Genomic DNA, 17,636 nt, shown 5'->3' with positions numbered 1-17,636 from the left:
TGATGTGCCTGCTTTTTTGTAAATTAATGACAATTCCTTTAATCTAAATGACAAATTATTTCCAGATTTCATCTGTGTTGTCCTTAATACGATCGCATTACACTTCTTCTGCGTTGTTTTTCATTTGCCAGAATGCATCATGGAGGTCACAGCTCACTGTGAGAAAGGCACTCCCACGGGATGTGCCCCCTCCATTAGCCCCATATTCACACTTTAACCGCTGCCCTTAGCTGTGAACGTCCTCCCCGCTGCATTCCTGTCAGCGTGCCTCCCCGGCTCTGCAGAGACCATGTACTGCAATGTGCTCGCAAGCTTTTTTTTTTTTTTTTAACTGCTTGTTTATATCCTTCAAGCCACCTCTGTCAACGGCTCGGGCCATTGTCTGCGTCGCATCGCGGTCACGCTTGTTTTTGGTGTTTAATAATCACCAGTCGGGGTAGGGCCGATAATTACGACACAGAACAACATGCGTGGGGTCAGGGCTGTGCGGAAGCAGTGTGCGCAGGTTGGGAACATCTGCTAAACAGTGTGAGCTCAAATTAGAAGGCCTCCGTTGTGAAAATAAGAGCGCAGGCCAGGCTGTTCTCTTAAATAGGACAGGGCTGCGGGTTTGGGAAAGGAGTGGCACGGGCGGTTCAGTCAAAGGCGCGCGAGTTCAGATGTCTCCTAACAAACCTTCCCTTTCATCAGCGTTTCTGTCGAAAATTCTGCGCCAAATGCTGCTTGCCTGTTCTTTCAAGTGAATTTATTTTGTATGTCCTGTTGTGTTTGACCCAAATTAGCGAGGCTGCAGTGTTCTAGTGTAGGCAATGCCCGAACAAGCTTCTGTTCAATACTGTATTGAAGATAGTTAATGTCTGTAGAGCCACCCTTTCTTGAAGTGGTTGCTAACTACCATCCCTGCCACTGCTGTAACTGAGCAAAGAATACTACAACCATGTTTTGTTAATGAAAATAAGTACAGGCATTGTTATAAGTAAGTAAATAACAAGTAAAATAACTAGTGAATAAATACAATTGCATTGTTCCCTTATCATATATTAAGCCTACACTGTCTTTAGCTTTTAGGCGAAATAACGACATACATTAAATGCTTTAACTTGAGCTAGATCGGAACATAAAAACAATGATCGTTGTTTGGAATATTGACATCATCAAGTAGCTTTAAAGTTCTTTAAGAATCTACAATTTTGAGTTTTCATCGCTAAAGGAATACGTATGCTGGAACAAGACATACTGTAGATATAAACTATGTATATCCCTGTTTAATAAAAGAAATAAAGAACTGATTGTGTCTTGCAGGACTTTGCAGATTCAATATTCCGCTTGGTGACAGAGAAATACCAGGAGCTGGCAGACAGCTGCACTCCCTTGCATGCACGTCACAAAGTCTTGGCAGGAATCGTAATGACCAGAGGTATGGCACATTTTATTGACTTTTATATCACAGTGAATTATTGAACAAGTCCAATATAGCCAGAACTAGTGCATCCTTGTTCACCTGCAGAGTACAGCATTAGAATAGTGTGAGGATTGACATTAAATATTTAAAATGCTTCTGTATGAAAAGGGTAGGTAGGCATTGCTGTGTCCATGTCAGTCAACAAAATATCAGAATGTGTTTTTCACTGTTCATGTGGGACTGAAGATTGCTCGAGCATAATGTTTTTTAAAAAATTCCATTCGGTTGTTATTCTAATTCTTAAATATTTCTGAAGGTCACAAGATTCATAAAATGGATTATTTCTGCCATCTCAGATTTGTCAGAATGTCTGTCTGTTTTTTCTTTTCTTTTTTTGGGTTTTTTTTTTCCAGCAGGTTTCAGAGTTTCAGCAGGTGATTGGCTCAGAAATAGCCATTCTTGAACTTTATCTCGTGGCCCCATGAAACAGTCTTGGGGTCAGCTCTGGATCAGTATCTCTCCTCTCCTTTGAGGACTGCAGCTCATCAATTCTGACTTCAGTGAAAATTGCGATCGCCTTGACCTAATCCAATTCCTCTCTTCCTCCTGACACCAGTAATGGGTCTGTTTGTTTATTAATAAGTGCGTTATCTTCAAAGATCCAGACACGGGCTGCGCAAACATTTGTGGCGAGCTAGCAGACAGACTTGACAGAAACACTGGGGGCTCCATTCCCGTTTCTGAAGAAGCATTGGATGTTACAGTCTTCGGCGTGCACCAGCCGAATATCAATGTGGCCAAAACTTTGAATCACAGGACTCCCTTAATCAAAGACTACGCAGGGGTTTAAGCCTGGGACAGAATCCCCAGTGGTGGATACTTATTTGTTTATTTTATCCGGTTACGGAGAACAAAAAACAGACCCGTCCACACATTCCAAAAAAAAAGCATGAATAATCTCTTTTTTAAATCTAGCTAGGCACTGATCCTTAGCGATAGAGGTTCGTTCAATACGGAAAATGTACAAAGCGACGTTGAAGCAACGTATAATGAACCAAAGTCAAATGGAAAAAAATAAAGATTTCACAGACCTCCTTATATAGGACTCAGAGCTCAAATAATTATATTCAGAGTGAGTCTGCTGCTCTCATGGAGAGGGTGAAATAACGTGAGATTAAAGGGAAATGGTTCAGAGGGAAAAGAGCCGGGGACATGACTGAAAATAGAGAATAATCACTCTGTTTGTTGTGGTCAGCTGTCTGGCATTCAGTTCCATTTGAACAGTTCTCCTTATTTTCTTCTTCACTTGATGTTTTAATATTTGCTGTTAAATATTGATTAATATTTGGAAGCTTTCTTTTTACTCTCTTTGGTGGAAGGTCACGGGGGGCAGGGTCCTCTGTGTGTGGGGGGGTTATTCTGTGACTGAGGTTTCAATGATGTTGCTAAGCTGCTGCTTGGAATGTTGGAGCGCAGTGCTGTTTTTTTGTGCTATGTTCATGATTTTAAGGATTTATTTTCAGAGGTTGCGTCCTTATGATAATGTGCAACACATTGACCTCATTTTATTTTACAACCTTCCACGATGAAAGAACAACATATAAAGGATCATTTTATGAGGGTCCTTTAGCTTAATGGAATGTAAATGAGTTCATCAATACTGACCTTGGCAAGTTCATTTTATTCTGGGCTCAAACCATTTTAATGCTAATTTACTGTTCTTCAAAATAATTGCTTATTGCAAAAACATTTTTCTGTCGGTCCTGAAAAATAAAAAAATGTAAAAAAATAATTAAAAGAAAAAAAGGTTAAACTTGAAAAGTTTTAGAGTCCTGCTTTCATCAGTTTTTGGTGCATGACAGTTGACAGTATTGGTAAGCTGATTTTCCAGTGATTTCTCTGTCTGAAGGGAGAATGAAAGCCCGTCTATAATGGTTCCTTATGAAATGATTGCCTCATAAAGTAACTGATGAACTGCGTTTTTAAAACAAAACTCATTTGGAAAATGCCCGTTTAATGGTACTTATTAACCTCACTTCGGGAGAAAGGGCTTTCCCCAGTAGAACGGCTCTTCCTACTGTAAACACCATAAATTAGCAGCATTCAGTTTAATGTAGCGTGGTTGTTGAGCAGCCATCTTCCAGCCACATCCTCCCTTGCTCTGCTGGCCCAGGGCCTCCAGAGTGGGGTCTGTGTGATTGATTCAGGGTCCTGAGTGAGCCAAAGCAGCTACGGCGTGTGCTGCTAAAACCGCACGGTGGTTTTCCGTCTAACAGCCATAGGCAAATTTTCCTCAACAACACGCAAGGTGCAGGAGGAAAGTGTTCAAATTTTTATGTCTATTTTAAGGATTCTTATTAATTCAACGTCTGAGTTTAACGACTGTTAGTTATTGATGAATATTGAGAATCGCGAAACTCCTGCTTAAATTCATTGCCCATCATGAAGCACAAATCTCTAATGGTTACCCTGAATTGTTGCCATTCTTGTGTATGATTAGGATTTTTATCTTGGCTCCGCACAATAGAGATGTATACAGCAGTTCCACCAGGGATTCTCAACTTTGTGTTAAAACAATTAGGTTTCTTTGCTGTAATGAATACGTATTAATTCTGATAATTGCATGTGGCAGTTTACATATTTGCATCATTGGGGATTTTAGTAACAGCCACTTTTTGCCGTTTCAATAGTCAAATTCCACATTGCAGTGAAGATTTCGAAACCTGCATGTATTTTGCTAACTGACATCCAGTGTGGGCAAATTAATGTGAAATTTGTTGGATAAGAGAGCTGCTTTGCCCAGTGATTAAGCCATTGACTCCCATCTCCTTTAATAGCGTTTAGAAATCAAGTGCGTTTCTCTGACTGCCGCCTGCATTTACCTTGGTAACTACCAGCCACCTTTTCTCCTTTCTTTGTGAGACTCACAATTATTGTCATTTTAAAAGCAAATAGTCCCGTCAGCTGCACTTTCTTTACAACATGCACAGAACCAAGGGGACCTTGGCTGCAATTTCCCGCAGAGATAAAATATGGGCAAATTATTGCATGCTTTTTTGACTGGAAAAAAATTGATCTACACAATTGCTAAGAGGAACACCAAAGAAAAAAGTGAAATACAGTGTGGCCTTGGTCCTTTCAACTTCTGTTACAACCCAGAACAAACTAATGCTTTGAGGTAATGTCAAATATATTTCAGCTCCACAGGTGTGCGGGCAACATGCTGTGCAGAAACCTGGTGTGCCTAAAAAAAGTATAAGACATGGGCCCTGGTAAAAAAAAAAAATATATAAAAATAAATAAATAAATAAATAAATGGAATGCGCCTTGCATAAATCTCCCGGGTTTTGGCGTGGATTCTGAGGGATCATTTCGAAGCGTTACAGCCGTTGCGCGGCTCTGATTGATTGTATTAGCGGAGTTCCTATGGCGATGCGCGCGAGAACATCACTCACAGCAGATTTGTTTTGCTGTAGACTTTCTGACTGTCGTTCCCGAGATTTGTTCCCACCCTAGTTTTTCTATCCCTGGCCCGAGCGCTCATAATTCACCTCGTACAAGGATGTAAATTCAAATCACATGCAAGGGTCCCCTAACTCTCTCTGATGCAGAGCTCCAGGAATGGTATAATGGCTGTGGGAATGCAAAACTAATGGCCTCATTTTTTATTTCTTCCGCCGAAGATCGCTGTAGGTTTGCGCCTTGTACCGATCCACCGCACTGTGGGTCCTGGTTCCGCAATGACACCAGAACACAAAAAGAGATCGCCACTCATTTTTTTAATCGCATTACAATAATTTCATCATGTCACGTGCAATTAAAATAATGAAATACAGAGATATGAAAACAGAGATTTACGTAAATTGCATTTCTAACGTGAGTTTGTGTTTTTAAGCGGGGTGTTTCCAAAACATTCCAAAAGCTAGTCGCCAGTATTGTATTTATTCCTCATTTAAATTAATGCTAATTTAATCATTAATAAAGACATTAACAAATGTCTCTAAAAGCAGATATATTTGTTGTGGTGAGAAGATTCAGTAGCCATGCTATTTACGCTATTATTATTATTATTATTATTATTATCATTATTGTTATTATACAATTGTACATTGCCATCTCTCTCTCTCTCTCTCTCTCTCTCTCTCTCTCTCTCACACACACACACACACACGCACACAGTATCTCTCTGTGAAGGTGATGCACCCTTGTGTGCAATGCCATCTGGACCATTGGAGATAAAAGTTCATATGTTACACTTTGCCTCCAGGTCTGGCCAAACCACTGAACCCTGAATTTTGAAAAGATTGAGAGATTTTGTCAGTGTGAACAGAGAGTATGTTTAAGCATGCTGAGCCAGCCTGTCACACTCTCATGCTTTATACTGTCAAAAATCCTGCCGAACCATTTTCTTTTTTTCTGCCCTGTTTTTCAATTACAATTTAACAAATAGGGTAGATATTGGCAGGTGGTTTTTTATGCCTGCTTTTTCTACTCATAAAATTTCTATTTAAAAAAAATATATAATTCTGACTGATTATATTGCCATTTTCACCTTCCAAAAATATATATTTTGTGAGTTATATTATGTGTAGTGCAGTGGTCATTGTTCAGTTTCCCTGGACCCACTGCAGTTCTAGTGAATGCTTTTGGCCCTTTTTTAACCATCAGAAATGAAGAGATGACGCTCTGTAACGAGGCACAATATTTCCTTCCCGTAAGGATGTAACGCACTATATTTTAATCAGGAGTCATGCTTGGCGTGAGATGACAGAGCTCATAGCCTGTCGAGGGAAGGAAGCAAAATCCTTTGAGTAATATCGGTAATGCTTGATCATTCCCTTTTTAGCACACTCTGCTGAGCCTGTACTGTTACATTTACAAAGACAAACTGATGTGAATTATGTTCTAAGAGAATGGTTTTTGTAGTGAACGATTTATTTTGCAAAATAATTCAACGCATTCAAAATGGGTTGACTAATTGTCTGCCTAATTGCTGTTTACACCACTGTCTCTCTCAGTGTAGCATCTGTGAATGTTCTTATACTGAACTTGAAACACATCCTGTAAAGTATCGTCTTTCTTGAGAACCATCAAATGTAATGAAAGACGCCTTGCACTAGTCACTAGCCTATGTGTGTATAATCTACTGTTCCATGCCAAAATTGACCCAATCATTATACCCGCAACAGTTTCCGTTTAATTTAAAATACACAAACCTCAAGGCTAACTATACATTAGTTCTACATAAAATATCCAATAAGACAAATTGTTAATTTATTTAAATGTATTTATGCCACAAGGTCCTACAGGTGGCAGTGTAGTATAATGGCTAAGGAGTTGGTCTTGTAACCTAAACGTTGCAGGTTCGATTCCCCGGTAGGACACTGCCATTGTACCCTTGAGCAAGGTACTTAACCTGCATTGCTCCAGTATATATCCAGCTGTATAATTGGAACAATGTAAGTCGCTCTGGATAAGATAAGAAAATGCCTGAAAACTAAACTAAACTACTTATGTAAGGTCTCTTTTCAGAGGAGCTCTGCTTACAGTACATGTGTCTACCTAAATAGCTAGTTAAGTAGCAAGCTAGCTAGCAAGCTACAGCTCTGTGTAGAAAAGATTTGTTTGTAATCTAGCTAGCTTGAACCCATTGGTGTTACTGAATGCTCTATCGCAAATCCACATAAAATCTGTAAGATTCTTCCCCCAAAAGATGAGACATTGTTGAATATGGTTTTGTTGCCTTAATTGAGCAATCAAACAAACAATTTCCTTATTTTTCCAGCATCACTATTTACTGATCTATCTATCTATAGATCAGCCCTTTACTGAGTTTGTCATAGAGTTTAAGTGGTTGGGTTCTACTACCAAAGACACCACTCATTTGCAACATTAGCTATACACAATACATTGGGTGTTCTCTGTAGTTTTTTTTCTCTTTGCATGCCATGTACTGTGATTAAAGTTTTGTAATTATTCTGCATCATCACTGTCTTGGAAATATTGCCCTTCTTTGCTCTTTAATTCAATACCTTTTTCAGCCATTTTAAAGATAAGTGTATTTGTAATTTCAGCCATTTTAAAGAAAAGTGTATTTGTAATTTCAGTCATTTTAAAGATAAGTGTATTTGTAATTGTTTTCCTTGACATTAGCCTTCCCATTGCAATGTCAAGCTAACCTAACCAATTTGTTTTGTTTTCTCTCTCTCTCTCTCTCTCTCTCTCTCTCTCTCTCTCTCTCTCTCTCTCTCTCTCTCTCTCTCTCTCTCTCTCTCTCTCTCTCTCTCTCTCTCTCTCTCTCTCTCTCTCTCTCTCTCTCTCTCTCTCTCTCTCTCTCTCTCTCTCTCTCTCTCTCTCCCTCTCCCTCTCCCTCTCCCTCTCTCCCCCCCTCTCTCCCTCTCACCCTCAGGTTTGGATCTTAGGCTTGCAGAAGTGGTGGCTATATCGACTGGTACAAAATGCATCAACGGAGAATATATTAGTGACCAGGGACTTGTGGTCAATGACTGTCATGCAGAAATAGTCGCTAGGAGAGCATTAGTCCGATTCCTTTACTCACAGCTGGAGCTGTTTTTAAGGTAATACATTAATTTCTTTAATGGAAATTGAAATTGAAATTAAATGAATAGCAGTGGCTACATCATTAGTAATTCTAAAATGCATATTGTTGTGAGTCATATTCTTAAACAAAGTTTTTATGCATTACACCACAAACATACATACACACGTACACTCTCTCATTCTCTCTCTCACACACACACACACACACACACCTGCATATACATACACACACACACACACACACACGCACAAGTTTCTTTGAATAGTTCATTAAAAGCACTGTAATAAGTAAAAGTAAATCATACAGTTAAATTACCCAATATAAGTGCACCATACTTTGTTCTGTATCTTTGTTGTTTTATCCTTCTGCATTTTGCATTTTATGCTCAATAATTATCCCCCTAATTAGCACCATGGTAACAGCACAGGGTCATAAACCAACTACACTCCAATAATTAAGCCTGATAAACCATAATTACTGCAAAGCCTATCTCCAGCTAAAGATAAGTGATCATGTCTGAGATGCATTTTACCTTAATATCAGCATTTTTTCTTTTCAGAATACAGCGCTGCCTTCAGAATTATGTTGATTTTTTCATCTTTGAAAAATGACATTTCGCTGCACATGCCTCTTTAATCATACACTTGTTGCCACAAGGAAACAATCTTACCTGCCAGACATGGTATTAGCCACTGTCACAAACTGCAGGCTTTTCCAAGGTGTCAGAGGTGGCAAATGGACTCTCTGATATGGCAGATCAGTGGAAATAACAGCTAGCTCCTTTAATGCCATATTTGCATATACAAAATTGACCTTCATCATCCAACAAAGCACAAGCACGTGCACTTCTGCATAAAATCTGGCGCAAAAGCTAAGGTTGATGCCTAATAGGAAGAGAATTCACAAGAACGTTACTTGACTATACTTCACCACACTGAGAAATAAAATTGTTTTCCCACAAGATTGAGACAAAATCTTGCAGGGTTGTATATCTCTCGTTGTAGGGCTGTAAAATATGAAGAAATTAATTATGAACGTGTACTAGGCTGACCAGTCAGGATCACGTATGTCTCACCTGTCATATTGTGACATTTTGGGTCAAGCTCAATATGAAAATAATGAATTATTACTTGTGGGATTATTGCTAGCAGGTGAGGCTGTCCTTCAGAATATCATACTGTAACACCACAAACCAAAATAAGACTGGATATTTCCAGATACAAGTTTTTTGGGAACATTATTGAAAGTAGCTATGCACCGTGGTTTATAATGAGAATTTAATGGATGTTTGAGTGTGCAATGTGTTTAAAAAAATAATAAAATGCGCCTCTACCACGCACAATGCCAGGCACAAATCTCTCCAGTCATAAATTGGTTATGGCTTTATATTAATAGAAATAGAAATTCTTTCTTTTTTCCTTTGCTCATACATGTAAGATTGCCATTCACAGTACCCATGTATAGAAAAAAAGGGGTTCTCAAGTTAGAATTTCAAAGGTAAGGGAAAACTGTTTGGCAGTTAGATTGGATCAGGCCCTCTGTGTTCATTGTTACCTTGTTACTTGTTATTATCGACCAGTAGCAGAACAAAAGGCTTGTATTTCGGTGAAGGGTGAGAACGGAGTTCATTTCCCCTCCTGTTAGCCACACAGAGACCGCGTAGGTTAAAGTGCTATTATTTTCCCCTCAGAGGTGATCTATCCTCTGCTTGCTCAGGCAGAGTAATGTGAAGGGCCTGCTATGACAAATAAATAAAGAAGTGGAGCCAGGGGAGTGCTAACGTTTATTACGGCGTTTTGTTCTTCACAACGAGAGAGGAGAGAATCTCCGCGAGAAACATGATGAGGGGAAACTCCGGCAGGAGAGGGAACCCTCACATCTCATATACTGCACAGCTGCGCGTCTGCCACTCTCACCTCACCTCGAACCCTTTTCTTCTTTCCTTCTCTTTCTTTCCCCCCCCCCCCCCCCCCCCCCATCTCACTCCTCGCTGTCTCTCCGAAGCAAAAGCAGAGAGGACTGGGAGCGCTCGATCTTTACCCGGCACAAAGAGGCGGGGTTCCGACTGAAGGACGACATCCTGTTCCACATGTACATCAGCACGTCGCCCTGCGGAGACGCCCGCCTCAACTCCCCCTACGAGATCACCGCCGACCGTAAGACACAGCCGCTCTCTCCGGCTCTGCCGCCCGTTTGCTCAGCTGTTCAGCTGCGATCCTTCCCATTGGCTGGGATCAATGAAGCGGTCGCAGAATGTTTCAGTTCAGTTCCGCTTCTCTCGCGTTTAAGTACGTCTTTCGTTGCTGAAGTTTGCAGAAAACTTTATTGCTTTTTTGCTTGTTTGGTTTTTCAGTTCATTTCTGTATGGATGTGTTTTTTTTTTGATATTGCTTAAAAAACAGGTCCTGGTGACATTTTAATACGCGTATGTGTATGCGTTGGGAATGAGAAATCACTTCTTTGGGCGGATTTGCTGGTCAGAGAGACCACAAAACAAACTGGCTAGGTTAGCATGACATTTATGTGGGGAGGCAGAGAGAGAGATGTCTATGGTTACCATGGGGAACTATTTCATTTTATTAATGTTCAGTGAGAAGTTCAAAAAGCAGTCAGGAGTTAACAATGGTAGCAGGATAAAGACAGACTCCCTGTAAAGCTTTGAACTTGTTTAGCCATTAAACCTTTGAAATGTTCATCAGGCAGCTTTCTCAGATTATGAAATTGCATATGCATTAGGGTTATGTAATACCTTGCCTTTTCATTTCTTCAAGACTTCAGAGGAGAACTTAAAGCTTAGCATTGCCTACATTGCATCAAGACAACCACAGCAGTCCTAAATCCGTCTTTGTGGTCCCTCTAAGAACTGTTTCTCAAATTTTGCATTTTCATGGTTCAAGGAGTAATTCAAAGTGACACTATAGCCATACCTATTCCTGTGATCAAACCAATGAATAAATGCAGTCTTCAACTTAAAAACATACTGTAGGAAGGTTTTTGCCCATTGCTCAAATTTCAGCCATGCAGGTAGCTCGTAACTGACAGTAAATTTAAAGTGGTTGAGATGACATAAGAAAACCCTTTCGAAAATTTCTTCTTCTATCTTGATCCCAGACAGTTTGCACTGAAGCCACCTCAGCTGTTCAGCCAGCTACTATAGGCTACAATATTTTATACTAAGAAGAATAGTCGCATAACAATATTTGAGAAATAATACCGCAGTAAAGTGCTATTAATAAGAACTGACAAGAATTTGAAATGTAAGCCAGTTGTGTTAAGTAGTTCTATTAAGTGCAGTGTCAGGTAAGGTTACAAAAATAACCTTCAATGCTTTTTATTATCGTTATATTGGCTCAGCGTAGAACGATGTCATACGCAGAGCTAAGAATAAAGCGCAAGAGCGGTTTTAAAAAGAAAGCTGCACTTTAGCGGTGATGCATCCGCTGATGAAGTTTAAGTCATCCCTGTCTGCCATTACAACCTTTCAGTACACAGCAGTCGGCACTTCGTGAAGAAGTTCCACAGCCACTTGCGGACGAAGATCGAATCGGGGGAGGGAACGCTGCCCGTGCGTCACCACGGAGCCATCCAGACGTGGGACGGGGTGCTTCAGGGGGAACAGCTCATCACCATGTCCTGCACGGACAAAATCACAAGGTGAGCCCCACTGGTCCGATGATGAGGAACGACGAAAAAGCTCAAATGATTTTAACCGCAGAGGACCACCATCGTAGCCATTTCACCGAGATGACAATGGGCTGCATGAGAACATCTGGATCCAAGCAGGTACCTCCCCTTGCCGATTTCAGAAAAAAGCAGGTGGTAGAATATTATTTCCGTCAACAATATTGGGACAAATCCTGTAATCCCCCACAGTATGCATATTATATACCCTGTTACTGAACCCAGTACCTTCAAATTATAGGTCCAAGCCTTAGAGAGGGAGGATCAGATGTAGACTCATTTTTCTTTGTGTAGGCTAAAGGAAAGGTTTTCCATTTTGAGGAAGACCTGACTCCGCTGTGACATTTTGGTGGAGGGACGAAAGTAAAATATATTGATTTGAGGTTTAACTTTATTAAGAGCTTAGGTTTTATTAAAGATTTGGATCTCAGTTTAAACATTGCATTATTATCAGGCACTTTAACAGTCGGAGGAAAGGTTGCCTGATATTTGCTTTGTGGCGGGGGCATTGTCTGTCCAGCGGCAGCACTGTGGCTCTGTACTCAACAGTGGGCGGGCCTCCAAGCGTCCAATAATTTTGAGAGGCACGTTGGGAAATCCAATGATAATTAAACGGTTTAGGATACTTCACCACGTGAATCTAACTTCCTGTACCCTTTCTGTTTCCATACTTAAAGCACAGCAAATGCGCTTTGTCTGCACAGGAAATATTGTCTTTTCACAATCTGGTTGGGATACAGTATGAAATATTGCAAGAGCCAATGGAACAATTGTAACGTGAGCAGAGACAAATATGTTTCGTTTTTGTTTGCAAAAACCTGTCATCAGTTGCAGTATTTTTAACACCACTCAGTTAATGTCAGATCTGCGGTACAATGCATCAAGTTTAAAGTGTTAAAGCTTTAAGTGAACGAGTTTCCTCACCGATCAATCTTCTATAATCGGGCGATGACACCCTTTTCGCGATAACATTAAATGTTCTCGCTCTTTTCTCGTAAGACTTTTTTTTTTTTTCTTTTTCTTTTTCTCAGCTCGCGACTATTAACCCATTCCAGGAACAAAAACAACAATGACAAAAGGCAATCTGAAGTTTTAATCCCCGTTTCCCCGCTTTTCACCACGGCTTTGGCCCAGAGAGTTTTTGTAAAGCCGCCATTGTGCGGCGGGATAAACGTGGACCGGCAGCCTCTTCCCCCTCCACCGCCGTTAATTTGACCAATTTGATTCAGTTGGCCAGGGCTGGAAGCGGTGCGATTAAATCTGGCCAGGTCACCACCGGGGTGAAAGCAATTACTTTACAAAAAAATAGAATAAGAAGGAAAGGGGACATCCTGCTTCTCCAACTCCCCCCTCCCCACCCACCCCCACCCCCCCATCTCCACTTTATATCCCTGTAAATTATAGCGTACTTCCATTGAAGTGAGGGGGTCAGGGGGGCAGCTAATCAAGGTCACTGTCAAGAGCGGCTGTGAAAGGAGGCTTAGCGCCTTATCCCCCTGACCGGGCCCCAGTGCAGAGGGCCCCATACATCTCCCTCGCCCGGCCGGGGAACCAGGGCAGGCCGGCTTTTGTGTCCTTCCTCCTTGCGCCTCCATCATCTCCTCGCTCATAAAACGATGGCCCTTCTGCTTTCCCAGTGAGAGCTATTTTATGATAATGAGATAATAATAAAAAAAGAAGTCTTTTTATCATTTTTTTTTTTCTCCAAAAGCAAAAAAGGAAGGGAACCTGATTGACCAGAGTAGATGTTTAATTAAGCCAATGACTGTTTTAATTGAAGGCTCAAATGGCTTTTGTATGAATATTATCCTTTATATTCCATTTGAGTTTTATGTAGATGAACACATTACTTTAATGGCCCTGCGTTTACGGAGCGAGCGAGAGGGGAGAGTAGGAGGGAGAGATGGAGACTCCCCCCTTAAATCCTTACAGCAGCCAGATGGCTGTCTTTTCTTGCATGAGATTAAAAGATGTTTCTAATTCACAGCACTGCTTCCTGGGCAAATTAATATTGCAGGCTAAATTGTCTCTGTTTTGGGAGAGAGAGCGAAAAAAAAAATCTCAACGAGCGCCGTTTTTCCAACAATAGGTGTGACAGATCCCCCGAACAGATTGTTCTCCAGGTATATAGGACCACATTTCAGGCATTTGGCAATTCCTGGAAAGTGTTTCATGTTAATCGTCTGCTTAGGGAAGCAAAAAAAGAACAATGACTCGTTATTAATCATACACGTAGATGTGAGGCAAAAGTAATAATTGCAGTAATGAAAAAGATGCGTTAATTAACGAAAAGTACAATGATGTAAAAATTAGCGACACGTTTGGCAATGATTGCTTTTCATGAAGTCATTATCCAGTGCAAGAGCATGCAGTGCAGGTTTAGCATAAGTACAGCTTATTATTTTTGTAAAGAGTACATGTTTGGGGGAAGGGGAGTGTACTTTGTGTCATAATTTTCATATTTACTAACATTTTAATAACAAACATGGCTGAAAGTAACATAACCAAAAAAAAAATATATATATATATCAAATTTGTATTATGGTAGTCAATGAGTTTTGTTAAATTCACCATACACCAGCACTATACCCATATGCTTAAACCACCACCACAAACCAGTATCAAAGACACCACCTCGTCCAACACGCGTGCTGTAAACCTGGGCCAAGCTGTTATGCAGCAATGTATTTAACAATATTTGTTCATCATTAAAAAAAAGAAGTGATGTAATATTCTGCTCAATGGAAAAAGAGGGAACATTGAGATGACCTAATCCAAACACAGACCGCTGTGGGAGGGCTTTTGTTTCGCCAGTGTCTTCCTAATCAGCACTCCGGCATCCTGTTTGCGGAAGGACGATCCATGAACTATTTAGCATTCTTTTAATGACCGACCCCCATCTTGACTGCTTCACCTAAACTGTCCACTAGCGGCTCGCTGCAGTGCTGATTTGCTAAATGTTGGCAGAGTGACACCCGGCACACGGGAAGGTCTGATTGGTGCGTGCTGGCTGGGCTGATACCAGGTAAAATTCTAAAAGCGCCAATACCACCTAGCCACTCTTGCTGTCACCATACGCATGCTGTTTTTTAAAAAATTTACAGGGTACCCTGTGCAAAGTTTAACCTTTAACTTTTCACTGCTTTTCGAGTGCATGTTTTGCTCTACTCAGATGAATGCAAGAAAGGACTGGTCCAGTATGTGTTGGCTCATCATGTGCTAAACAGATATCATTTTACAATAACATAATCAAATCAAATGGGAGAACACTTTAAATACTCAAAATCCTAAAAGGATCAGAAAGGTAAAAGCAGGATTAAATGAATATAAATGAAGATTAAATAAGAATAAAAGCATAAAAAACAGTCCAAATCTAAAAGCTTGTGTAAAAAGATGTATTTTCGATTGACTCTGCTGTTGGTGCCTCTCTGATCTGCAGTGGCTGGCTATTCCACAGTCTAGGAGCATAAAAGGAAAGGAAAGCTTTACCTGCTCTTTTGTAGTGAACAGAGACACTGAGATATACAGCATCTGCAGATTGGAGGGCATGTCTGAGCTGATATTGTCCCAAAAATTCAGCAACGTGTTTTTGTGCCAATCCATTCAGGGCTTTAAAAACAAGAAAAAACATTTTTAAATGAATTCTACAACAAACGGGCAGCCAGTGCAAGGAAGTACTGGGGTAATGTGAGCTCACTTCCATGTCTTTGTCAGTAATCTGGAAGCAGTATTTTGAACCAAGTTATTAAGTTAATTTTTCTGCACTGTGCTTTGGAAGGACAAAAAAGTGCATCGATGTAATCTAGTCTTCTTGAGACAAATGCATACAATTATTTTTCAGCATTAGACTGAAAGGTATAGGTATAATTATAGGTGAAAAAAAGCAATTTAGTAATGTTTCTAGTATGAGACGGAAAGCTCTGAATCTAAGAAGATATCCAAGATATGTTATTTAAACCTTTTACTTAATGGCTAATTGCAATGTTATCAAGAGGTAACACTGAGTTGTGTAGTTGTGTCATCTGCATAGCTATGGAAAGTAACACTCTTTTCTAATTATATTAGCAAGGAGTAACATATACAGAGAAAATAGCAAAGGGTCCAAACCTGATCCCTGTTGTACTCCTCATATAAAGTCAACCTATATTGTCATAATAAAATAATAATAACATAAATACAGAGTGAACTTTATTCAAATTAAGGCTACTCCTGACACATTCTAAAATACTTTGCATGGGGCAGTCACCATAGTGAGCACAGTATATTGTCCCAGCGGCCAGCTCTACCAGGATACCTTTGCATCCTGCCAAGGACAGTGCAATCACAGTTTGGTACCTGGGGGGCACTAGCATAGGAGCTGCACATTTGAAAGGTTGTCAGTCAGGTTTTTGGTATGCCTTGTTGTTGTGGCTGAATGTATCCCATGGTTCTTTGCTTTGGCACTTCAGTGGTGTGGAAGGGAGCTCTGTGTTGCACCCCTGGAGCATGCATCTGAAAGTCACGCTGTTACTGCGCTTGCAGTGGATGTCGGGGGTGCTGTGCTGGGGGTGGGTGTGAGGTGAGGAAGCTGTTGCGGGAGATCCAGAAGGGGGGGTATATGCACTTTTAAAGGCTTCTGACAGCCTCCACAGGTTGTAATGTATGCGCCTGTGTTGTCTTTCCTGAGACCTACAGCAGTAGTCCAGTCACATATTCACTGAGCTGCCACTCTGTGGTAAAAACCCGGAGCCTCATTAGATGGTATTTGTCACAGCCCACAACCTGTAATGCTCATTTTAAGAACTTAAAATATACTGTGGTAGTAGACAATATTAATGATTAAATGAACATAGATCCCTTGTGAACCCTTATAGCCAAAAAATAAATAAATAATTGAAAGCGCAGGGCGATTGCTCTTTGCTTTATTCTCGTATTAATAAACACGGCGAGCGGAAAAAAAGTGACTGGAACACATTAACCTCGGACACCGCTGATGAATATCCGGATGCTAATGTGTCCTTCCAGCGTAACGAGCGGGGGGATTTCTGCCCCCGTGTCGCATGTGTAATGTGCGGACGGCGCGGTTGCGCGCTCCGCGTTTCACGGGGAAGGCGGCGGAGGGTCCGGGCGGCGCTGAGCGCGCGGTGCTCTGCTTGTGTTGGCAGGTGGAACGTCCTGGGAGTCCAAGGGTCGCTCCTCTCGCACTTCACGGAGCCCGTCTACCTGCACAGCCTGACGGTGGGCAGCCTCCGCCACCCCGGCCACTTCTCCAGGATGGTGACGCGGCGCTTGGAGCGCGTCGGACCCCTGCCCTGCTCCTACCGGCGCAACCAACCTCTCCTCAGCGGTACGCCATCCTTTTCCCCCAGTTTTATTTTTTAAATATTTGTTTGTGAGTCAAGGAAAAATGTCAATTAAACCGAGGCCATCGACTTCCATGTAAACGGCTTCAATAAAGCTACTGTACTGCTTCTGTTGGCTGGTATCAAATGCAGACGTTGCCGGTGTGGATAGAGGCTGATTGGCTGTACCGTTGCCCGGGGATGGAGGGATTCATTCGGCGAGCTGACCACAGAGTCCAGTCGCACTCATTCGATGACTGCAAGCTCAACTGACGGATCGCAGAGTGATACAGAGTGTTTCCAAGGAGAGCAGTCGCTCATCTGCACTCTCCTAATTGGCAGAGAGGGGTGCAGGGATGGGATCCTCTTAACTAAAGAAACTGGGCATTCCAAATCAGAGGAGATTGGAAAGGAGATTTGGGTAAAACAGCTGTAAAAAGTATAGGTTACCCCCAGTGGATCCACAGCAGAATTGAAAAAATTATCTTGATACATATTTTAGACATTTAGACACAGGTATTATAGGCTTTCAAACAATATAAACCTTCTATGATCATTGGAATTATTCAACAGTTATAGTGTATATAATAAATCAATGCTTAAGAAAATCTTCCACATTGTGTTATTGTGTGTTAGTCTTTGCATTGCAGGCCATAGTGGGTGTTAGATA

The 17,636-nt window shown here is 41.1% G+C and overlaps 1 protein-coding gene across 1 annotated transcript in view; it reads left to right on the top strand.

Annotated features, from left to right (window-relative positions):
• adarb2 (adenosine deaminase RNA specific B2 (inactive)) overlaps nt 1-17,636 on the top strand; it is a 149,979-nt gene that overhangs the window by 127,748 nt on the left and 4,595 nt on the right. The window contains exons 4-8 of the mRNA XM_035411962.1: nt 1,303-1,417; nt 7,812-7,980; nt 9,969-10,120; nt 11,450-11,618; nt 16,790-16,971. Of these exons, the coding sequence (XP_035267853.1) occupies nt 1,303-1,417; nt 7,812-7,980; nt 9,969-10,120; nt 11,450-11,618; nt 16,790-16,971 (787 nt within the window). The remainder of the gene's footprint in view (nt 1-1,302; nt 1,418-7,811; nt 7,981-9,968; nt 10,121-11,449; nt 11,619-16,789; nt 16,972-17,636) is intronic.

Source organism: Anguilla anguilla, chromosome 4, assembly GCF_013347855.1.
Source record: "Anguilla anguilla isolate fAngAng1 chromosome 4, fAngAng1.pri, whole genome shotgun sequence".
NCBI classification, from domain to species: Eukaryota; Metazoa; Chordata; class Actinopteri; order Anguilliformes; family Anguillidae; genus Anguilla; species Anguilla anguilla.
This window is presented reverse-complemented; position numbering and strand designations above follow the sequence as displayed.